The sequence below is a fragment of the Pisolithus orientalis genome, assembly GCF_024613125.1.
Source record: "Pisolithus orientalis strain OTSU chromosome Unknown F5J12scaffold_4, whole genome shotgun sequence".
NCBI classification, from domain to species: Eukaryota; Fungi; Basidiomycota; class Agaricomycetes; order Boletales; family Pisolithaceae; genus Pisolithus; species Pisolithus orientalis.
Window position 1 is genome coordinate 1,023,921 of NW_026260785.1, and position 20,039 is coordinate 1,043,959.

The window sequence follows — 20,039 nt, forward strand, 5'->3', positions numbered from 1 at the left end:
CTTAATGCACACTAAATGCTTCTCTCCCCGACCATTAGCATTGGCCATGGCACACGTCGTCCAACCTCTCGACCAACCCTCAAACTACAAGGATTCACAGACAAAGCTCGATAGGAAGAGGCAGTATGATTTTCTTTCAAAATCATCGACATTATACGTACGACATTTCACACCACCCTTCGTAACTTGACGTTTAACGGCTCCCAGATTGGTAACTTGAGCTTCTATACGACTGAAGAGCAAATATATGAATTGTTCAGTAAGTGTACCAGTCCAGAGGATGGCGGTGGTATCAAGCGCATCATTATGGGTCTTGACCGCAACACCCGGTAGTGTTTTTTTTTCTTCATCGCCCGAGGTATCCGTTTACCCCCCCACCTGACATTCTCCTCTTCAAAGGACGCCCTGCGGATTCTGTTTCGTGGAATACTACACACATGCAGAAGCGCTCGCATGCATGAAGTATATCAGCGGTACCAAACTCGACGAACGCATTATCCGCTGTGACCTCGATCTTGGATACGCGGAAGGACGACAATTCGGTCGTGGCAAGAGCGGTGGTCAGGTGCGTGACGAGCACAGAACAGACTACGACCCTGGTCCGCGGAGGATGGGGTGCTCAGGCGCAATTGGAGAGGAGGAGAGAGTTCGAGGAGCGCTATGCCGACGCTCAGGAAGGACCTGGTGCTGTCGCGACTGGTGGTGGAGAATGGAAAGCGACAGAGGTTCCTAGTACGACCCTCAAACGCGCACGGTCACCAGACGACGATGGCGACAGTTCTCGGCCGGTTCGTATCATTGTCCATACCCTAATTTGAACTGCGTCGCTCAACTTTGGTGTGCTGCAGGGTCACCGTTCTCGCCTAGACGATCTGGCAGAGAGAGATGGGATGTAGCAAAGTCGCTTTGAACACTTGTATTACCAACACTGTATGTACCGTTCTACTCGGGTTCCGTAGACTGCTAGTTGCACCGGCAGCAGATGAGCTTGGATACGACAACCGCTCGACCGTTTAAGACTGAACGTTCAGCGAACTACGCAAGCATGCACCTGAAATTTTCTCCCGAACACCTCAGGCTGGAAGTAAGTCATATGAATACGTCGGACGATATGGTACGAGTCAGACTAGGGACTGTGTCCGTAACAAGTGCCTCGAGAATAGAGAAAAAGCGTTCTCCGGTCTGCATCAAACGTGTCACTCCACTGCTAGCGATCAGCGAGAGAACACATACAACTGGAACCTGGTATATTTCTGTCTTGTCGTCCAATTTAGTCAGTCCGAACTTCTGGAGGTATTCTTTGATGCTGTCCGAAGAAATTTTAGGCGGTAGGCCCCATATACAAACATGCCTTCCGTTGTTTGGAACGCATCCGGACGGCCCTGTTCCGGTGATAGCGCCACGCTTTGCAGCTAGTTGACGTCCCTTAACGCCTCGCAACTCTGAATTGACGGAAGGCACATCTGTTGGGTGTGCAGTGACGAGGAATCCCCCAACGGACGCCTTTTCGAGTTTTGCGATATTCTGTTGAAGAAAGTCCGGGTGTGACAGTGTAAGGTACGCACGACGGTTTGAGGAAAAGCGATACAGATCAATTTGAACTAGCCGCGAGATGAAGAGGGGCGACATAAGTGACCGTGAAAACCTACCGTCGTCTACGCCAACAACCCGTTCACGCCTGAGAGTCCTTCGAATATCTGCTACAAGCGCAGTCCGGGGCAGATTCTCTACTATGATATGCTTTTTGACATCTGGCCATGAAACACCGATTCAGAACCTGAAAATGGGGGTCACAAGCAAGCTTACAGTGGGCGTCTTCAGCAGCCCGACGGACCGTGCTTCCTTTGAACATGCAGAGGACCGGCGCCGTGGAGGCGTGTATTGAGGCGTACAGGTCATGTGACTCACCTTCGACTGCCACCCTCATGTCGTCGAGGACTGACCACAGGCGACGCGAACGCAGCTGGGAGCGCGAAGACAGAGATCGAGACAAATACAGAGACAGAGATCGATATTCTAGGAGCAGCAAGCCATCTACTTACCGTGACGGTGGACGCAGGCGAGACTCCCGGTCCCGGAGTCCAAGAAGAGGTATGTTTTTTCACGTTAAATGGGCAAATAAATAAAAATTAATGTAAATCCTGCATGATCAAAGACAGACCCGACTATGACAGGGAAAAGGACAAAGATAGAGATCACAAGTACTCAAGGAGGGACGACAGACGGGATCACGACCGTGGCGATCACAGGGAGGACGAACGAAGAAGCAGCAGAAGGGATGGAAGACGTGACTATGAAGTACCTGACAGAGTTTCCACAAAGAACTTAGAGGGCCGTTCAAAGGATGTCGCACAGCGTACTGCCCCTCAGCTTCAAGATGGACATGCCGACAGAGAACTTGTGGCGGAGCGAATTCAATCACCACGTAAGTGCCTTGCTGCGCCTGAGATTATGGGTTAATCTCCCTTCAGAGGCGTCCCTCTCGAAACTGGATCATGACATGGATGCTGCTCCTGAAGAAGGCGAAGAAATAGAAGGCTACGACCGCTGATGAGGGAGCCATGATGGCTGCTATGGGTCTCTCAAGCTTCGGATCAACCAAAGTATGGAGCATAATTCACTACCGGCTGCCCACCGCTCACTGCATGAATGACAGGGAAAACACGTCGAGGGCAACCAAGAGGGTTCTGTCAACGTTAAGAAGATTAGGACTTGGCGCCAGTACATGAACCGGTACAGTCCTGTTCAAGCTTTCCATTTTTCGAATTAGCTTTAACCATGTTGTTTTAGACGTGGAGGATTTAACAGGTATTTGACTTGGTTCAGCCCCATTGTCCTCCAGTTGATATTTGGTTCACAGGCCACTTGACAAGATCAAATGAAGTGCTGGTTCAAACCATTTCATAGAAGTTGAGTCATACCATTTGCTGTTTGGATGCCTTTTATTCGGTGCATATGCTGTGTAGGCTGGGGGACGCTAAGGTGACCTGCCAACCCGATTATGTTCGAATGCAAAAGAAGTAACTGTACGAATGTAACTGGGAAATACATCTAATTGTAACATGCATATCAGCCATGACAACACACTGTGCATATGAACAGCATAAACAATAGCACACAGCTTGAAGTGCAGCGCTTCCAGATAACTGGTGTTTCATCAAATTCCCACCCGTCCGCGACCAATTAGAATCCGTGTATTTTGATGGAAGACCTACTCATGCCTTGCTCTACGAGGAAGTTGGCGATCTTGGCCCTCTGATCTCCCTGTAGTTGGATGATTTCGCCCATCTCCTCGTCTTCGACAACAGTTCCATTGCAAGCGAATTCCTAAACGGCGGATAGTTGATCAGAGGCTATAGAACGTACGAATAATACACACACACCTTCTTGAAGGCCTTCAAGAGCTTTTTCGGATCATATTCTAGACAGAAGCGTGAATCACACGAAGGTGCAAACACACTTTGCAACTCGTACCCTTTTGCAGACCCTGTAGTGTGGTCAGTGTCTTCCTTCCATTCCTTTGCTGAATACGGATGTGGAGATAATTCGACTGGGAGCCGACATCGGCGTTCCCTGCGAGGGGATCGCCCTCATCAGCAAAAGGATCTAAGAAGCGCCGTAGTCAATCTTCCCGCGAAATCATCAAATGACGCCCGTATTCACCAAAGTTATTCAAGTTCTCTACGTTCATGCGACGGATAGAGATATACAACACGTGGGCTGTGTGGATGAGTTTGCAGGACAAGAGACGAGTGGAAGCGCGGAAAACGGAGCTTGATAGCGGGTGATTTCCCGTTATGGATATTCCAAGAATTATGTCAGCATCTCTTTCCTCATCACTAGTTCCATGACAGAACGGAAGGCGAAAAAGCCCGCTACATTCCACTACCTCCCCAGAAACTCGAGGTAACTTATCAGTGGTATTTCCATTCCTCGATCTAACCTGAAAAATCACAGCTAAAAAGCTCAAAAGATCGTGGGTTGACAGTAAAAAGCTGAAGAGCCAATGGAAAGCAGCAGAAGAAAAGAGAAGGAATATGGAACAAACCTAGTTCACAACCTGACAATTGTGGAGGCGAGATGGCAGGAACAAGCCTGTCTTAATGGTGCATCGGATCCTTCCCGTTGAATCTGATCAGCAAGGCTGCTGAAGATACCTTGCTCGTCGACAAGCACAGCGCAGAGACTTCAATCACAAAGCCAAGTATCTTTGCGTGAACTCAAGAGGCAAGCATATTCCCCAAGTACCCTCCATACCCACAAATCGGATCCGGTGCGCAAGCGGCGGGGTACAAATGCTTCATCTCCGCACAGCGTGAAGAAGGATCCATCTCATTATTCCAAGGGCCAGCCAAACATGAAGTTGCGGATGAACGCAATGCTAGAAAAAATTAAACGTGACCTTTGTTAGGCGTGTGGCAGTCATTTGTAGGTACGCGAACATACATCGAAGAGAACACTCTAACGTGCTCGGCTTCTGTTAGATCTTACATCCCAGGACTTTTACCTTCTATTTCCTTGCCGCCAGTTGTATCGACTGCCATCTCTGTCTCACCCTGTTCGACCTGCTCCTCACTCCTCACGAATCTACTCTCCAAGCTCTCGATGAAAGGACGGGACGTCGTGACCGCTGTGATTGCGGTCGGGTGTTCGCTCATGTGACCAGGTCGTGGATCATCAAGCTCATCGACCAGTCCTATTGCTCGTTGTGATAATGCTTCCCCCAGGGGTTCTATATTGCTAGATGCTTCCATTGCAGCGAGTGTGAGGGGAGAAGGGGGTGGACTACACGACTTTGACCGCCTTGCATCGCCGTGTAAGAATGGGATTGGTGAGAACATGGGTGTGGATGGCGCAGATTGGATGGAAAAATTAGCTGACGTGCTTGCGAGAGAAAGACCATTCAGCGACGTCTCTGGCGGGAAGGAATTCCATGTCGATGTGACAAGGAGGGACCTCTCTACAGCACGGAGATATTTGCCTATGGCCTTGTACTGTTTTTTCGGATTCACGCAAAGTTCACAAACACGTTGAATCGTGAATGGAGGATTTCTAGGGATAAACTTCTGGTTAAATCCCTGGAGGCAGTACATGAATCACGCACTCGTCAAATTCATGGAGTTGTTTAAATATGAGATTTTTCAATTCATTGGCCTCTTCTTCGTTCATGTGTACTTTTGGGGCTTCGATAGGGTTCAATTCATTCGGCTTACGAGGCGGAAAGGGGGGGAGCCTCAAGTTCCCGGAGCTATCGGGAATACCAGTAGCTAGCCTCGGTGAACCATTGGCTGACATCTGTATGTTGTTCTGCATCTGAAAGGAAAACAATGATATTCTATGCTCTGATATCAACATCGAGTGTCAGTGAGGAAAGACCGGTTCACGAACGAACCTGCTCTAGCTTAAATTTGATCATCTCCCGGAGCTGACTCCATTCTATTCTGGTGTGAGATGACTTGTTAGTTGGGACGATTATGCACGAGACGCAGGATAGCATTCTAACTCTGGTCCTATGATGTCTGTGGCAGGCTATGCGCTCCAATATCGCTTCATAAGCTGTACGAAGGTTGTGAGCCGCAGTGCGCAGCACGACAGTGCACGACTCGCTCCTACCCGGATCCCACTGAGCTGTTGGCGAGAGGTGGTACATTGCTGCGGTTTGTGACTTCGGTACCACCGCTCCTTTGTGCTTGGCGCGGCGTGCTAATCTCGTGTTCCGGAATGGCGGTGGCTGATATGCTTTATTACAGTTTTATTACCCTCAACACACTTTTCCTTCTCAACACACCTCCAGGACAGACGTGTCACGATGGCCGCATTCCCAACGTACTTCAATACTCGTACAGCCAAGAAAACAGACAACAAAAGACGCCTCCAGTTGCTCAAGTCATATGGCCCTGACTGGTATGTCCTTCTGTCAGCCTCTAAACCAGCGGTACGCTCATGCGCCACCCACGCAGGATTATTACCATCGCTTTGGCGTACGTCGCTCCCCAACCGGCCTAGTAGATCGCTCATTTGTCTTGCAGGGCTGTATTCTTTGCGTTGGACAATGTACATGGCTACAGGCGAGAATTTTCTGTCAACGACGAGACGTGAGTTATGTCTTGCCATTAAACGTGTCCACCTTACCGCTGCCCACTACATAGGTTACGTTTTCCGTAGGTTCAACTATCTCGCGGCTCGTCATTAGCTGACCGCAACAATGCAGTTATGCAGTGCATGAACGTGTCCCGGTAAGATAGCCTCATTCCCATACGCTGTCTGATTCTAACATTCATCCACTAGAACTGGGCACTGTATATAATCGCCCTCGTGGCTCCTATAATCATTCATTCTCTGGTAAATGTAGTCACCATCCGCTCGTTTTGGGATTTCCATAACAGCGTGCTCGGCCGTAAGCGCGCAACGCTCGTCTCATTATGTCCGAGCTGAAAATGCCTCAGTGATTCTGGGCCTCGCGATTACGGGTGCTATTACCCAATTTTCTAAGATTACCACTGGTCGGCCTCGACCGGGTGAGTCCTGAAACGAGCATTTTTAATATCGTTCACTGAATGTACATACAAACACGCTTAGACTTACTTTCTCGCTGCATTCCGAGGCCTGGATCTCAAGACCCGACCTACGGTTTGTCCAGCGACGCCATCTGTACTCAGACGGACCAGTATATCATGATCGATGGTTGGCGCAGCTTCCCAAGTGGCCACTCTAGTCGTGCGTAGCCATCCATGCGTCTCCTCTCGCACGTCTCACGCAAGACGATGGCAGTTTCCTTCGCAGGGCTTGGCTTCTTATCTTTCTATTTAGCGGGCAAAATGCATCTCTTTGATAAGCGAGGACACGCGGTATATCCCAGCAATATGCATATCTTCTACCGCTTCTGATTTAAACTTGTGTCTAATTAGCACAAAGCTTGGATATCCCTAGCTCCGCTCTCCGGGGCAACTCTTGTTGCTATCTCTCGGACAATGGACTACAGACGTATGTTTCGCTTTGCCCCATCAAACCTAATGTCTGACCATTATTATCAGATCACTGGCACGACGTCGTAGCTGGAGCTATCTTGGGTACTACCATCGCTTATTTCACCTATCGGCAATATTTCCCATCACTGGCCTCTCCCATGTCCCATCGCCCATATTCCCCGCGCGTTCCCCGTGATGAAGAAATCTTACCGACTGCTGCCTCCCACGGCGGTCCACGGTATAGCGAGAACGACGAAGGCGCTGAACAGGTTGAACTCATTGACGGAGGCGTGCGTAAACCTGACCCCGGCCCTCTGGAAGACATCTGGCGTCACGGCGGTGATTCAACGCGTGACGATGCAGAACATTCCTGAGAACGATTTGATGTGGACTTCAGTATGTAGTTACTTTACGACTTTGTATGTATTCGGTCCTGTGATACTTTTCGATTCCGAAGGGCCAGGACGAACTTTTCTTCGCGATGTAAAGTAGGATACGATTTACATAGTACTGGGGTGGAGACACCTCGCAGGCGAGATGATTCGTGGTCTTCTAGGTGCTTCGGCCGGCCGCTTTGGCAAGATTTTGGTAAGATGCGATGTCCCATATGCATGAGTGTCAGACTAACAAGTGACTTGTCCCGACTAGCACTTGAGAGGATGTCGTTGCCGATAAAGCCCAGGGCTAGCCCCAGAAATGTCAAACTTGGTTGAACAACGCACCGTCAGTGCCCTGCCTGTGAGCTTCGGCTGGCAGATACATACATGGGTGGGATGTGTAATGGCCTAGCAACATCTCGCAAATTCCATGGGTTTTTGCTAATATAGTGAAGTTCCACTTGATCACTACATCGTCGTACACTCAAGAGACGAGACAAACAGAATATATTACGTGGTGAGCTAATAGGGGGTTGTAGTCTAGATATGTGTACCACCGTCGTGACCCATCCTGGGGAGTGTTACCGTAGTCTGTAGCCGCCCGCCATGTCCATTGCCGCCGTTACTCATCAGATACGTCTCTCTCTTGAAGATCCTGCAAACATCGTGCGACGCGAGCAGCTGAGGGGTGCAGTGGATGACTTCGTCAAGGCCCCATTAGATGAACCGGAGGTGATTCTCTTCCAGTTGGAAGAGGAGCTTCGGACCATCCACAACGACGTTATGGACCATACTTCGTTGGCGCACATCGAGGTATTCTTGGGAGTTCTCCACGGCCTACGCTCACTCCTGTCCTCGGCTTCCATTATCTCGACTTGGTTCGATGTGGTACTTCGCCCTGCACTACGGGAACTCAAGCTTCCTACTACCTCAGCAAATCATGCAAAGGAACTCATCGTTTCGGCGGCGACGCACGTTGATGAACGGCACCCCGACAAGGTATCTGAATTCCGGAGGAGGCTACTGGAGTTGTATCTTCTAGATACCTCGGTCGAAAGTTCCGGTGACGATATCCTGGAGTGGACAGAACTTGATCAGAATCTAAGAGATAAGAAATATCAATGGAAATCTAACTTGGAGGATACCCTCGTCAAGTTTGGCTTACAATGCACCCGAGTAAGTCCCGAGAAAAGGGTGGACCAACGCTAATGATCGACACTATCATATATACAAGGAACTCCTGGACGAAGTACACTCGGCATTTGAAACACCCTCTTCCCGTCTCCAACTGGCCATTCTGCTGAACTCCCTCGCATCAGATCAGGCATTCCCATCATTGGCGGCTAAAGTGGCAGATCACCCGCAGATCGGCAGCCTATTGAATTCACTCCTGTTGGACAATTCCTCGACTCTCTGTACCATTGCCCTCACCGTAATGGTAAAACTATTGCCTATATTTGCAGTCCATGCCCATCAGGAACTCAAGAAGATGCTTCCTCGCCTTTTCGTCATCCTTGCAAGAATCATGTATTGCAAGAGAGCGCGTCTCCTCGTCATTGCCATCCTCTTGACCAGATGGATGAGCCGACGGGCCCAGATGAATCTAGCTCAGATGGGTTTGTTGAAACACCACTACTGGAGTTACGTCCCGATCTAGGTTGGCAGAGACTCGAGCTAACAGTCAAGGCCGGGCCTCCTGCACCCCCCTCCGAAGCGTATTTTTCGTTAGTTGTATTATCTCTTTCCATGTAATCTTGTCCAGTTCCTTCGTGGTCCCGCTCCGTACTTGCAAGACAGGGGCTACCAAACGCCGTATACTGTAAGTTGGGAAGACGCACTGGATCAAGCAAACATACAAAGTAAAGCAGAAGTAGGTTTTATGCCGTGTGCTCGCTAATAATGGTATTGACGTCCTGCATCGAGGCGCTTCTCCGCTCACATACAGTGCACTCCGGAATCATTCGGCGCGACTGGCGGATTGAACTTGAGGAAGGAGGATTCGTGGGCCGATCACAGTGTCTCTCGGATCACTAGCGAATGTATGATGCTTGACGCGCATAAAATGGCTACTCGGGAGTCGCGAACAACTCTCTACCTACACACGAAATTGAAACCCCACGCTTGATGATAGTCAACGAAGGAGCAAATTCAGGATCGCCGACCCCTCAACCAGCTCTTCTGGAGCTTTCGTCTTCCAAGTTGCGCGTATCACTGCAGGACATGATCACCACTTCTGTCGCGCTTAAGTCGAATCGCGAAGTTGAAATCGACGGTCCAATGACCACGAAGTGGCCAAGCTCACTCTTTACACGTAGGGGCGACTCACCGTCGAGGACTAATGTCGACCTACCATCTGAACCCGGAAGTGCGGATGACGGTTCACAACTTTCCGGGCGGGTTGCGGAGGCAATCGCGAGATTGCAGCGTGAGGTACTCCTACTCAGGAACGAACTCAATTTAGAGCTGTGGCTATCGCGGCAGAATGTGCAACATATTGGCCGACTACACCAGGATCGTGTCCTTTCCAAGAATGCGGAGGTGGAGCGCCAGGGATTGGTGAGTTGCATAGTGGGCTTATGATACATCGTGTTCATCTTCGGCAGTACAACAAGTTGCGCCAGTACAAGGCACAAGTTCAGAGTTTGGAACGAGAGATCCGCGAGCATAAAGAACAGTCCTCGTCTGCAAAGAACAAATACGCAGACTGGAACAATGAACTTCAGAAGAAGCTTCGCGAATTCCGAGAGGAGAAAAGACGATGGATATCTGAAGAAGCAGCGCTGCGGACTGCCAATAAGGAGATTCTGGTGAGGACGGTATTTATGGCATGTCACTAGTGCAGTCGGCTGATGGACCGTCAGGCACTTTTCGAAGCGCAGGGGAAACTGCTAGCTGATGCGGAGAAAGATGTATTCGAGCTCAAAACTAGACAGAAGGAGAACGAACATAAGATTGATCGTTTGCATGACTACGAGCGTCAAATCGAACAGCACGTCCGTATGCAGAAGCTCTGGTACGTGCAGGCGTCTAATCAAAAAATCGCCCTAGCTCACGTTGTTTAGGGATGTGGACTTTGAGAGATTCAATGCCCGGGGACGAGAGGTGGAACAGATGAAAGCCAGTTGCAAGCAAATGGAGATGATCCTGGACAGTTGCGAGAAATCGTTAGCAAAGATGGAGGAGGAAGCACGGTAGACTTTTTTTCCGTGCCAGTCACTTGTGCGATTGACTCATTGAATGATCTAGGGTTTACCGTCGCCAAAACCAGGCGCTGGAAGGACGTCTGGCGCTCATGCAAAAAAAGTACGACGCCTTCCGGCGACTTCCAGAGAGCGAGATTACAGCTATTGTTGCGGAGAAATCTGACCTCGCTCTCGCCAATGCGAAACTGCGGGAAGAAAATGCGGAGCTCAAGGATGAAATGGAGGAAATGAGAGCTGCTGTGGAAGGATTGCGTGCACAGCTCAGTGGCCAACGGGGTCTGATCTATGAGCCAAGGCCAAGGCCAACTGTCGCCAGCTAGCTATTATCTACATCGTAGCTGACTACTAGTGTGATTGTAGCCACTATTAGGAACATCAAGTTGTGTCGCTGGAAAAGGCAAGTAGGGGAATGTTCTGGAAGGATATCAACTGGCCTTTGGAAGAATAACAACATATGGTCGAATCTTCTCGAAGGATCAGAAAACACATAAAGACGAGGGACGCGTCTCCCCTCCTAACTTCAGGTTTTCGTTTCTTTCTACATCTTCCTCGCAAACAAAAAGAGTGAGCACAGAGGCCCATGGCATCTACGCGACATTCGCTCACTTCGTATTTCCAGTTCACAAAATGGCCACTGAGAGCTTTGGATTCCAGGCAGAGATCAGTCAACTGCTTGACTTGATCATCAGTATGTTTTAGCCAGCATCCACGTGGTGTCGCTCTCTGATTGCGGTCCTCAGACACCTTCTACTCCAACAAGGAGATCTTCCTTCGGGAGTTGATTTCCAACGCCTCTGATGCGCTTGACAAAATCCGCTACGCATCGTTGACAGATCCCTCTGTCCTCGACTCCGGCAAGGAGCTTTACATCCGAATCATTCCTGATAAGGAGAACAGGATACTCTCCATCCGTGATACCGGTATCGGTATGACGAAGGCAGATCTCGTCAATAACCTTGGTACCATCGCCAAGTCCGGCACCAAGGCGAGTTCGAGTACCGTTTTCTTAATATTTGACTGACATCTTGTCTCCAGGGCTTCATGGAGGCCCTGAGCTCTGGCGCCGACATCTCTATGATCGGTCAATTCGGTGTCGGTTTCTACTCTGCATATCTCGTCGCAGAGCGTGTTCAGTTCATCTCCAAACACAACGATGACGAGCAGTACATCTGGGAGTCCTCCGCCGGTGGTACTTTCACCATCACCGCCGACACCGTGAACCCTCCCCTAGGCCGCGGTTCCGAAGTTCGTCTCTACCTCAAGGAAGATCAAGCGGAGTACCTTGAGGAGAAGAGGATCAAGGATATCGTCAAGAAGCACTCTGAATTCATTTCGTACCCTATTCAGCTTGCTGTGGTGAAGGAAGTTGAAAAGGTTCGTGCAGGATGTGGCGTATGTTTTAGTCCTTTTGACGTTCGTGCACAGGAAGTCGAAGATGAGGAGATGGAGGCCTGAGGAAGAGAAGAAAGATGAGTCCAAGATCGAGGAGGTCGACGAAGATGAGGACAAGGCCAAAGACAAGAAGAAGAAGACGATCAAGGAGAAACAGGTTACCAACGAAGAATTGAACAAGACGAAACCCATCTGGACACGCAACCCTTCGGATATCACGCAGGAGGAGTATTCTGCCTTCTACAAGTCGCTCACCAACGACTGGGAAGACCACCTCGCAGTCAAGCACTTCTCCGTCGAGGGTCAGCTCGAATTCAAAGCTATCCTCTTCGTTCCAAAGAGGTACGCGCATTGCAACTTGACATATACGTGAACGTTAATTTATTCCAGGGCTCCCTTCGATCTCTTTGAGTCGAAGAAGAAGCGCAACAACATCAAGCTTTACGTTCGCCGTGTCTTCATCATGGATGATTGCGAGGAGCTCATTCCCGAGTACCTCAACTTCATCAAGGGCATTGTCGACTCTGAGGACCTTCCCCTAAACATCTCGCGTGAAACCCTTCAGCAGAACAAGATTCTGAAGGTCATCCGTAAGAATATCGTGAAGAAGTGCATGGACGTCTTCAGCGAGATCGCCGAAGACAAGGACAACTTCAACAAATTCTACGAGGCGTTCGGAAAGAACATTAAGCTTGGTATTCACGAGGACTCTCAGAACCGCAGCAAGCTCGCTGAATTCTTGCGCTTCTACTCTACTAAGTCTTCCGAAGAGATGACCTCCCTCAAGGGTTTGTATGATTGGTTGTCCTGAACGCACATGGTTGACTAATGGATTTACGTGTAGACTACATCACTCGCATGCCTGAGATCCAGAAGTCCATCTACTACCTTACTGGAGAATCCCTGGCAGCTGTGAAGGAATCCCCCTTCTTGGAGGTACTTAAGAAGAAGGGCTTCGAAGTTCTTCTCCTCGTGGACCCTATCGATGAATACGCAATTACTCAACTGAAGGAGTTTGAGGGGAAGAAACTCGTTTGCGTTTCGAAGGAGGGTCTCGAGCTGGAGGAGACCGAGGAGGAAAAACAGGCACGCGAGGAAGAGGCGAAGCAATTCAGCGACTTGTGCTCTATGATGAAGGAGACGCTTGGCGACAAAGTGGAGAAAGTTGTTGTTTCCAACCGTATTTCGGACTCGCCTTGCGTTCTTGTCACTGGTCAATTTGGCTGGTCATCTAACATGGTATGATTATTCATGCTCAAACGTGATCACAACTAACTCTTGGGCTACAGGAGCGTATCATGAAGGCACAGGCTCTTCGCGATTCATCGATGTCGTCCTACATGGCATCCAAGAAGACGCTGGAGCTCAACCCCCACAATGCTATTGTGCGGGAGCTCAAGCGCAAGGTCGCAGAGGACAAGGCTGACAAGTCTGTGCGCGACTTGACGTACCTGCTGTTCGAGACAGCTCTCCTTACCTCGGGCTTTTCGCTTGAGGACCCGTCGTCGTTCTCGAAGCGTATCCACCGCATGATTAGCTTGGGTCTCGATGTTGGTGAGGAGGAGTCAGCAGAACCAACCTCGGCTGCACCACCACCACCAGCAGAGGCCTCGACGTCGGCGATGGAGGAGATTGACTAGACGAACTCAGAAATTGTATCATACATACGCCTTTGCACTTTCATCGTCTTTTGCATTTTTTTCGTGTCGCTGGTCTGCATTTGCGTGAACTATCAGTACGCTTTCTAATAGTGTAGCGAATGGATCAATTGAGTTGCCCCTAATATTGTTGCTTTGGGAGTCATGATACATAAGCCAGTTGCCGGATTTGGTTAGCTGTGGTACAGCTGCTCCCCTTTGTTGTCCTCCTTTACACAGACAATAATGCTTGCCTGACACACACTGTTCCCTCTTGGAGTCCCCTGTATCATTATTCCCCCGTCCACCAGTGTAACTCTACTGCAATGCCTTATATCGCAGCCCCATCGCCTCGCCGTGCTCGTTCATCCAATTTGTCGGCGCGATCAGTGACACTACCACAGCGCTTCGCAAGCCCATCCCCCGCTCAAACCTTCGCGCGTCGTCTTCCTCTTTGTCTGGACAACCCCGGCTCCAACTCAGAGCTTCCCCAGTCACCTCTTTCAGCACGCAATTCAATTCCACCTTCACGTTTATCCTCACCAATCGCACTTCAAGACATTCCTTACATGTCTCTAGTACGTGCCAGATTCTCATGGTCGCTCCATCATTAATCACCGACGACTTTAGCATTCCAAGTCGCCTACCCCCTGTAATGCGCCACTGAAGAGGAGGACCACTCCCCGACCCTCCCGTTCGGCGAGAAGGCGCCTCCACCTGCCCCGTATTGATTGTCCGCTTGATCCCTTCAGGCGTGCAGCTGTCTTCGATCAGCTTTCGTGGATACCCGCCCTGGACGCACCACCATGTGTAGAACATGATATTGCGGACCTCTCACAAATACCCCTGAAAGAGGACTTCTCGCATTCTGCACATTCCGTACCCGCCACTGGACCAGTACGTCGAAGAAAGACGTCTATGCGTTCAAACTCTCTCGCCTCGACTCCTAGTAACCCAACCGATGTTTCTATATTACCACTCTTACCGCTCCACCCGTCCGCATGCCCGACGACGCCACCCCCACGCAACTCTTTCGATCCCAGTCGGGTTACTTTCCAAAATCTTATGCCTGTTTTCCCACATGGTGCCAGTCCAGACATGTCAACTTACGACACTTCTTGAGCCCTGACTCCCACCGACCGTTCCCTAACTCCTCCCTCGTTAACTTACCCCGGATTTGGCACCTTGCTTATCATTAACGGACTATCTATCTCCGTCCAATTCAATGCCCACCATGTCAACCTCTTGTAAACAAAGCAATGTAGCATCCTTTTGACGTTAATGTACCTGCTCCGTCAAATCTGCACCTATTATTCCCATCCACTCCACTGATGTCATTTTTGTATGAATGCCATGGCACGCTTGTCCATCTTGGGTTGCTGCCATTTATTCTTTTCGGATCGACGTTCGCGGTCCTCTTTCTCTTTGTCGATGTGCAGGCACCGTCATGTCAGCAGTATCATTATTGCCGTGTTTCTTTGGACTGTAAGGTTATGCAAATCGTATTGTATCTCTCCTTGTGTGGACACACCGCATCAGCACGCAGCGTACTGCTCTGCAAGTCGTGGCAACTATCTCGTATACGAGGACTCTCTCAGGCTGAGGAAGCAATAATCCTGTTACGTGTAGTCAAGGCTAGTAATGGTTTGGGCTTTCAGTAGTTCAGGACTCAGTTTACAAGTACATATTGCCCGCCTGTAGTACCGCAATTTGACCTGGTCCTCTCGGCTTAACGAGTGACCCCCGCGTCAGCCCTCTTCGGTTTATGGTCCTAGAGGAATGTCCGCAGCCTTAGACCTTTGGAATTAGGGAAGGCGATGGATCCCGACCTACCAGGACCGAATTCTGAATCTCAAAGCTTTGGGATCCGACGAGAAGTCCTGAGTTGGCCATAACGCGGATAGCCCCTAATCAGCGGGTGGATTGTCGGTCACGTGATTTGTTACTATACAGTTTTATCCCACGCATCCTTTAGCCGCAAGCCTCGCTGTGTACCCCGCTCGACAGTCTCTCAGCTTTCGCAATGGAAAACGATCAGGTATGTGTTTACGCACCAAATCACCCGTGACGTATGCTTGATCGGTCTTTTCAGGGTGTTCTTGTTGATCTTTACGTCCCCCGCAAATGCGCGGCCACTAGTAGGTCTGAAGCCGTTGGAATCAGCGCAGTGACAATCGTGACCTGTCATGCAGGTCGTCTCATAACTGCAAAGGACCACTGCATCGGTCCAAATAAACATTGCTGACGTTGATGCCAATGGCCGTGCACTTCCCACTTATACGGCGTTCGCATTGTGTGGCCAGGTGCGCTCGCAGGGAGAGTCCGATGACTCCCTGAAACCGGTTAGCAACCAAGGCTGGTTGTAAGTGTTCCTTTATGCCCGGTATCTAGGATGGCATCGGCCCTGACAGCATTCTCGCAGTGCTTCGGAATGTGTGGTCAGCCCAAAAATAAGACATCGTTTATTATGTTGTTATCTCCACCTTTTTATGACCACCATACAATTGTATACTGTGCGTGAGGTATGTGAGTGACACCGCAGGTCCATATCGACTCGCAACCTATCGCTTTATCTGTGATGCATTGAGTACGAGGACTGCGGTAGAAAGTGCTCGATGTCACGTGTACTCCTGAGATGTGACTACTCTCTGAGGGGAGCACAGCCGTGAGAGGGACACATCACCGGAATATAGATAGATAGACACTAGTTGTTGACCCCATCTCAGCACCTCGGCTGGTGAGTACATATTGGGCTCGGAATCACAGCTGCTGCAAGAATTGTCTCTGTATAGACAGTCTCCATGCCTGCTACCAGGTCTCAGCGTTCTTCGCTGTCCGACGGTTCTTTGTCCACGCTCTCCGTATGTAGTTCACGCCGTTGGCTTGTAACCACTAATGCCTCCTGTGCAGTCGGATTCCATGGTCGAAATCAAACATGCACATGCCCAGGGCCGCGAAGACGGTGATCAGTTATCAGCCTCGGCCGTCGAGGAAAGCAAGTATAGGCTGCTATACAGCAAGTCTAAAGTATATGTCAAACCCACGGCCCACGACAGGGACAAAATGCCGGGTTTCGTGGCTCTCGTGAAGCGTGTACGTGGAATTCTGCACGTTCAGATTTTCATCACTTACCACCGCTCCTAGGAGGCAGTCAATCCAACTTATCTACTCGCTTGGATTCCGGAAAGCTTGCTCTGCGAGAAGGGCACAGGGGAGTGGGAGAAGTTCGTGAAGATCGAGGAGAGGACGAACTTGGACGATGAGGACGAAGGTCAGTGAACTACGTAGTCATCTCGTCCGCAGTGCTGACTTTCGGACTATAGATGCGGTCTTGATCGACCTCCCTGTGCAAAGGCCCGAATCTTACGCATTCTCCGTCCCATTGACATCTATATATTCACTGTTGGTTCACCCTCCGGCACTGTCGTTATGGCGTACGTTTACCTCCTGCCTCACGTTCTTTTGGCACTGACCCTATTGGTCGGCGCAGATGGAACCATTGGCATCAACCTCATTAATGGTTCGACTCTGCCGACGTTGCATTTCCATGACGATGAGTCATTGTCGATGACTTTCCCGACGCGGCGCAGCAAGAGAGAATATTCAAGTTCATACCCTCCTACGCCGACCCGCTCAAATCCTCGTCTGCCCGTATCGTGGGGAGGCGAGGACCTTTTGTCACGACTCAAATGTTATGCCCACATTCTTCGTTCCACCCTCGAGCCATCTCTGTACCTCGTGGATCCTTCCAAGGCTGATATAGAAACGCATACAACACAGATCTTTGATGACGACGCTATCGATGACATACTAGCCCGGTCTTCTTATGCCAATTCTCATTCTCCAGTTCCAGCGCATCGTCGCCCGCGCCCTCTTTCCTCTTCAGCGACAAACACGCCTAACCCATATTCGGGTCGGTCGTCAGTGTTGCATCGTTCGCTCTATCCGCCTTCAGTTTCGACAACTGCAGAACGCCTCACAGGCCAGAATGGCCCTCCTCCAGTCGTTCTCGAATATCACTCGTGCCACGCGGCATGCTGCTCAGAACATCCTCTCTCACCCATATGCAAAGCCAATCCTGCCTCACCTACCGGATCCGGTGAAGTCCTTGGTCAATGTCAATGGTGAGTGCGAGTGGGGCAGCTGGGTGGAGAAGGGCGGAGTAGGGGAGTTTGAGAGTGCCCGCGTTTACCTTGCACGGTGGGCGCGAATAGTCGCCGAAGAAGGAGATCGGGCGCGTCGAGGAGAAGCGCAGGTGCTCTCAGCCTCTTCGGGGAATTTGGAGGAGGAAACGTCGTCACTGGGTGTATTCGAGCTACTGCAGTCAACTATCAACTTACCGGCACCGAAGACTTCAAGAGAACCTTGGGACCCTGTTGATGAGGTGACGTGGGAGAAATGGTTTGACACGGACGGTAGACCGAAGGTGAGAATGGAGGAGATGCAAAGAGAGGTGTTTAGGAGGGGAATAGACCCCACAGGATCACTGAGGAAGAGGATTTGGCCGTTCCTTCTCGGAGTACATCCATGGGATGCTGACCACAAAGAGCGCGCCATAAGTTGGGAAGCAAAGAGGTTCGTCCACTGTCACCGTGCATTGTTCCCACATTAACAGGCTGTCGCAGGAAACGTTACCACGAGATTAAAAGCGAGTGGTACGGTGTTTCCGAAGTGTTCGATCGGCCAGACATACTTGAAGAACGACATCGTATAGATGTAGATTGCCGTCGTACAGACCGTACACATCCGCTCTTCTGCACAGCTTACCCCGACGTTTCGAGTGACGAGGCCCATCAAGCCCATCGGCGCATCACTATTTCTCCGCAGACTGATATCGGGGCGCAGTCGCCGAGTAATGAGCACGTCGACAAAATGGCTGGCATTTTATTGACATACAACTTTTATGACAAAGATCTCGGTGAGCGGGTGCAGATTAATTCACATTAGTACATGTTTTTGACGCGGTGGAGTCATCAGGATATGTGCAGGGCATGTCCGATCTTTGTGCCCCTTTGTATGTAGTCATGGACACGGAAGAGGAACTGACGTTTTGGTGCTTTGTTAAAGTGATGAACCGCATGGTGCGTGCTTTCGTTGACTCGGCGAAGCTGGATCCCTTACTATTTTTTTTTGTAGAGCGAGAACTTTCTTCGTGACCAGAGCGGCATGAAGAAACAACTGTTAACGTTGCAGGAACTTATCAGTGTCATGGATCCTGAACTTTACCGACATTTCGGTATGCTTCTTTTCTTCCGTCTTGCTAGCGTTCATGACGCGATCCACGACAGAGAAAACAGACGGACTGAACCTTTTCTTTTGCTTCCGGTGAGTCAAACATTCGGCATACGGATCTCCACGGCTGATGCTCTATTCAGTTGGGTACTTATCGCATTTAAACGTGAATTTGTATTCGACGACGTTCTTCGGCTTTGGGAAGTCCTTTGGACGGACTATTACAGCAACAACTTCGTTCTCTTTGTTGCACTGGCTGTTCTGGAGTCTCACCGCGACATGATCCTGCGGTATTTGGTAGAGGTACGTCGCCGTCAGCTCGTCCCACGAATGTTCTAACCCGCGCGGCTGCTCAGTTCGACGAGGTATTGAAAGTGAGTGCTAAATCTCTTGTCGTTGCGAGTTCCAACTGATGACTGCGCATTATCTAGTACTGCAATGAGCTTAGCATGACCATCGAGCTGGATTCAACTCTCGCGCAAGCAGAGGTTTTATTCCTTTCTTACGCACAACTTGTTGCCGACATCGACCGGCGTCGGGCGGAAGATGAGAACCAATTTTCTTCGTCCAGCAACCTCCGTCACCGCCGGAGCTCGACGTCCAACTCTATTGGAGCGACGCCGAGAGCCAAGGTAGTACTACCGACGCTAAGTGAGAATCTGAGGGAATTGTTGAGAGCCGGACGATCATAGTACGTCGATGGACATTGAAGGATACACTCGATGAGACTGTTGTACTCGATAGTGTATGCTACATGTAACTGCACATTATTGTATCACACCACAGTACACCTCCCACTTACGAAGACAGCACCACGTCTACGCCCCCAATCACTGCGGAAACGGGTTTTTAATCAGGTCCGGAGATAGTCGGGTCAATGACAATAACCGTTGTATATCCCGAGGGTAGCTACTCCTAATAATATGTCTGAATATAGTGCCGAAGTGTTCTCGTTTCGGAGCATAATCTGGTCGGATTTGCATGCCTATCACTATGACGATTTTTACCTTCGCGACAATAATCAGATCAGATTTGAATGTGACTATGAGCTATGTACACCGAGTTAAATCGTATAAATGCAATTGATCCTCCCGCCTTCAGTCATGTTTTTCAGGATAACCAGATCAGATTATATTCGATGAGTGCCTAGTACAACGCGTGCTTCCAAAATGCCTACCCAGCGCCCCCAGCCATGCAAAAAAATCGCCCACGTTTGCTTGCTCCCCTCCT

The 20,039-nt window shown here is 50.0% G+C and overlaps 11 protein-coding genes across 11 annotated transcripts; 8 read left to right on the forward strand and 3 right to left on the reverse strand.

The window, feature by feature from the left end:
* Positions 1 to 43: 43 nt before the first annotated feature.
* F5J12DRAFT_806497 (uncharacterized protein) lies at positions 44 to 901 on the forward strand (the record flags this gene model as incomplete). Its single annotated transcript, XM_051744619.1, has 5 exons — positions 44 to 157; positions 208 to 329; positions 400 to 565; positions 588 to 788; positions 849 to 901. 5 exons carry the CDS (start codon positions 47 to 49, stop codon positions 894 to 896), a joined length of 648 nt encoding a protein of 215 aa, XP_051603659.1. The 3' UTR covers positions 897 to 901.
* Positions 902 to 1,895, reverse strand: F5J12DRAFT_806498 (uncharacterized protein). Its single transcript, XM_051744620.1, has 5 exons — positions 1,807 to 1,895; positions 1,650 to 1,751; positions 1,234 to 1,601; positions 1,201 to 1,204; positions 902 to 1,126 (listed from the first exon to the last, which is right to left on the reverse strand). The coding sequence occupies exons 1-5, from the start codon at positions 1,850 to 1,852 to the stop codon at positions 1,122 to 1,124; spliced, it is 525 nt and encodes a 174-aa protein (XP_051603660.1). The 5' UTR covers positions 1,853 to 1,895; the 3' UTR covers positions 902 to 1,121.
* Positions 1,896 to 1,925: 30 nt separating this feature from the next.
* F5J12DRAFT_903569 (uncharacterized protein) lies at positions 1,926 to 2,882 on the forward strand (the record flags this gene model as incomplete). Its single annotated transcript, XM_051748418.1, has 6 exons — positions 1,926 to 2,091; positions 2,156 to 2,425; positions 2,560 to 2,603; positions 2,657 to 2,733; positions 2,791 to 2,808; positions 2,861 to 2,882. 6 exons carry the CDS (start codon positions 1,926 to 1,928, stop codon positions 2,880 to 2,882), a joined length of 597 nt encoding a protein of 198 aa, XP_051603661.1.
* A 301-nt stretch (positions 2,883 to 3,183) lies between these two features.
* Positions 3,184 to 3,691, reverse strand: F5J12DRAFT_714953 (eukaryotic translation initiation factor 1; the record flags this gene model as incomplete). Its single annotated transcript, XM_051740916.1, has 4 exons — positions 3,184 to 3,327; positions 3,384 to 3,421; positions 3,475 to 3,606; positions 3,664 to 3,691. The coding sequence occupies 4 exons, from the start codon at positions 3,689 to 3,691 to the stop codon at positions 3,184 to 3,186; spliced, it is 342 nt and encodes a 113-aa protein (XP_051603662.1).
* Positions 3,692 to 4,484: 793 nt separating this feature from the next.
* Positions 4,485 to 5,697, reverse strand: F5J12DRAFT_763506 (PPP4R2-domain-containing protein; the record flags this gene model as incomplete). Its single annotated transcript, XM_051742154.1, has 5 exons — positions 5,614 to 5,697; positions 5,504 to 5,556; positions 5,393 to 5,441; positions 5,105 to 5,335; positions 4,485 to 5,052 (listed from the first exon to the last, which is right to left on the reverse strand). Exons 4-5 carry the CDS (start codon positions 5,311 to 5,313, stop codon positions 4,488 to 4,490), a joined length of 774 nt encoding a protein of 257 aa, XP_051603663.1. The 5' UTR covers positions 5,314 to 5,335; positions 5,393 to 5,441; positions 5,504 to 5,556; positions 5,614 to 5,697.
* A 112-nt stretch (positions 5,698 to 5,809) lies between these two features.
* On the forward strand, positions 5,810 to 7,342 carry F5J12DRAFT_889135 (PAP2-domain-containing protein; the record flags this gene model as incomplete). The annotated part of the gene is made up of 11 exons (XM_051747308.1): positions 5,810 to 5,904; positions 5,961 to 5,981; positions 6,030 to 6,095; positions 6,150 to 6,161; positions 6,212 to 6,236; positions 6,289 to 6,397; positions 6,447 to 6,518; positions 6,580 to 6,717; positions 6,772 to 6,848; positions 6,909 to 6,984; positions 7,035 to 7,342. The coding sequence occupies 11 exons, from the start codon at positions 5,810 to 5,812 to the stop codon at positions 7,340 to 7,342; spliced, it is 999 nt and encodes a 332-aa protein (XP_051603664.1).
* A 530-nt stretch (positions 7,343 to 7,872) lies between these two features.
* Positions 7,873 to 10,996, forward strand: F5J12DRAFT_806523 (uncharacterized protein). Its single transcript, XM_051744621.1, has 10 exons — positions 7,873 to 8,521; positions 8,580 to 8,897; positions 8,921 to 9,073; positions 9,108 to 9,215; positions 9,269 to 9,362; positions 9,423 to 9,901; positions 9,949 to 10,152; positions 10,207 to 10,358; positions 10,408 to 10,536; positions 10,592 to 10,996. Exons 1-10 carry the CDS (start codon positions 7,952 to 7,954, stop codon positions 10,866 to 10,868), a joined length of 2,484 nt encoding a protein of 827 aa, XP_051603665.1. The 5' UTR covers positions 7,873 to 7,951; the 3' UTR covers positions 10,869 to 10,996.
* A 179-nt stretch (positions 10,997 to 11,175) lies between these two features.
* F5J12DRAFT_889137 (heat-shock protein 90) lies at positions 11,176 to 13,580 on the forward strand (the record flags this gene model as incomplete). Its single annotated transcript, XM_051747309.1, has 7 exons — positions 11,176 to 11,236; positions 11,289 to 11,548; positions 11,584 to 11,922; positions 11,978 to 12,282; positions 12,331 to 12,728; positions 12,785 to 13,179; positions 13,230 to 13,580. 7 exons carry the CDS (start codon positions 11,176 to 11,178, stop codon positions 13,578 to 13,580), a joined length of 2,109 nt encoding a protein of 702 aa, XP_051603666.1.
* A 162-nt stretch (positions 13,581 to 13,742) lies between these two features.
* On the forward strand, positions 13,743 to 14,804 carry F5J12DRAFT_387604 (uncharacterized protein). The gene is made up of 2 exons (XM_051739166.1): positions 13,743 to 14,155; positions 14,208 to 14,804. The coding sequence occupies exons 1-2, from the start codon at positions 13,904 to 13,906 to the stop codon at positions 14,697 to 14,699; spliced, it is 744 nt and encodes a 247-aa protein (XP_051603667.1). The 5' UTR covers positions 13,743 to 13,903; the 3' UTR covers positions 14,700 to 14,804.
* Positions 14,805 to 15,631: 827 nt separating this feature from the next.
* On the forward strand, positions 15,632 to 16,234 carry F5J12DRAFT_806531 (ribosomal protein S21e). Its single transcript, XM_051744622.1, has 3 exons — positions 15,632 to 15,719; positions 15,790 to 15,939; positions 15,989 to 16,234. Exons 1-3 carry the CDS (start codon positions 15,649 to 15,651, stop codon positions 16,029 to 16,031), a joined length of 264 nt encoding a protein of 87 aa, XP_051603668.1. The 5' UTR covers positions 15,632 to 15,648; the 3' UTR covers positions 16,032 to 16,234.
* A 32-nt stretch (positions 16,235 to 16,266) lies between these two features.
* F5J12DRAFT_806543 (GTPase-activating protein gyp7) lies at positions 16,267 to 19,775 on the forward strand. The gene is made up of 12 exons (XM_051744623.1): positions 16,267 to 16,670; positions 16,722 to 16,848; positions 16,901 to 17,011; positions 17,068 to 17,531; positions 17,560 to 18,152; positions 18,203 to 18,495; positions 18,555 to 18,658; positions 18,714 to 18,813; positions 18,866 to 18,902; positions 18,953 to 19,112; positions 19,166 to 19,183; positions 19,241 to 19,775. Exons 1-12 carry the CDS (start codon positions 16,497 to 16,499, stop codon positions 19,499 to 19,501), a joined length of 2,442 nt encoding a protein of 813 aa, XP_051603669.1. The 5' UTR covers positions 16,267 to 16,496; the 3' UTR covers positions 19,502 to 19,775.
* The last annotated feature ends 264 nt before the right edge of the window (positions 19,776 to 20,039 follow it).

Excerpts from the sequence above, each read along its gene's own strand:
- F5J12DRAFT_806498 (XM_051744620.1), bottom strand. The coding sequence starts at position 1,852 with ATGTTCAAAGGAAGCACGGTCCGTCGGGCTGCTGAAGACGCCCACT. Across the intron at positions 1,752-1,806 it reads GGCTGCTGAAGACGCCCACT|ATGTCAAAAAGCATATCATA; the intron begins GTAAGCTTGCTT and ends TTTCATGGCCAG. Across the intron at positions 1,602-1,649 it reads GGTTGTTGGCGTAGACGACG|TTCAAATTGATCTGTATCGC; the intron begins GTAGGTTTTCAC and ends TCTCGCGGCTAG.
- F5J12DRAFT_806523 (XM_051744621.1), top strand. The coding sequence starts at position 7,952 with ATGTCCATTGCCGCCGTTACTCATCAGATACGTCTCTCTCTTGAAGAT. Across the intron at positions 9,363-9,422 it reads ATTCGTGGGCCGATCACAGT|TCGCGAACAACTCTCTACCT; the intron begins GTCTCTCGGATC and ends GCTACTCGGGAG. Across the intron at positions 10,153-10,206 it reads CTGCCAATAAGGAGATTCTG|GCACTTTTCGAAGCGCAGGG; the intron begins GTGAGGACGGTA and ends ATGGACCGTCAG.
- F5J12DRAFT_387604 (XM_051739166.1), top strand. The coding sequence starts at position 13,904 with ATGCCTTATATCGCAGCCCCATCGCCTCGCCGTGCTCGTTCATCCAAT. Across the intron at positions 14,156-14,207 it reads ACATTCCTTACATGTCTCTA|CATTCCAAGTCGCCTACCCC; the intron begins GTACGTGCCAGA and ends CGACGACTTTAG.
- F5J12DRAFT_806531 (XM_051744622.1), top strand. The coding sequence starts at position 15,649 with ATGCTTGATCGGTCTTTTCAGGGTGTTCTTGTTGATCTTTACGTCCCC. Across the intron at positions 15,720-15,789 it reads AAATGCGCGGCCACTAGTAG|GACCACTGCATCGGTCCAAA; the intron begins GTCTGAAGCCGT and ends ATAACTGCAAAG. Across the intron at positions 15,940-15,988 it reads GTTAGCAACCAAGGCTGGTT|CATTCTCGCAGTGCTTCGGA; the intron begins GTAAGTGTTCCT and ends CGGCCCTGACAG.
- F5J12DRAFT_806543 (XM_051744623.1), top strand. The coding sequence starts at position 16,497 with ATGGTCGAAATCAAACATGCACATGCCCAGGGCCGCGAAGACGGTGAT. Across the intron at positions 18,496-18,554 it reads CTTTTATGACAAAGATCTCG|GATATGTGCAGGGCATGTCC; the intron begins GTGAGCGGGTGC and ends TGGAGTCATCAG. Across the intron at positions 18,814-18,865 it reads TGAACTTTACCGACATTTCG|AGAAAACAGACGGACTGAAC; the intron begins GTATGCTTCTTT and ends GATCCACGACAG.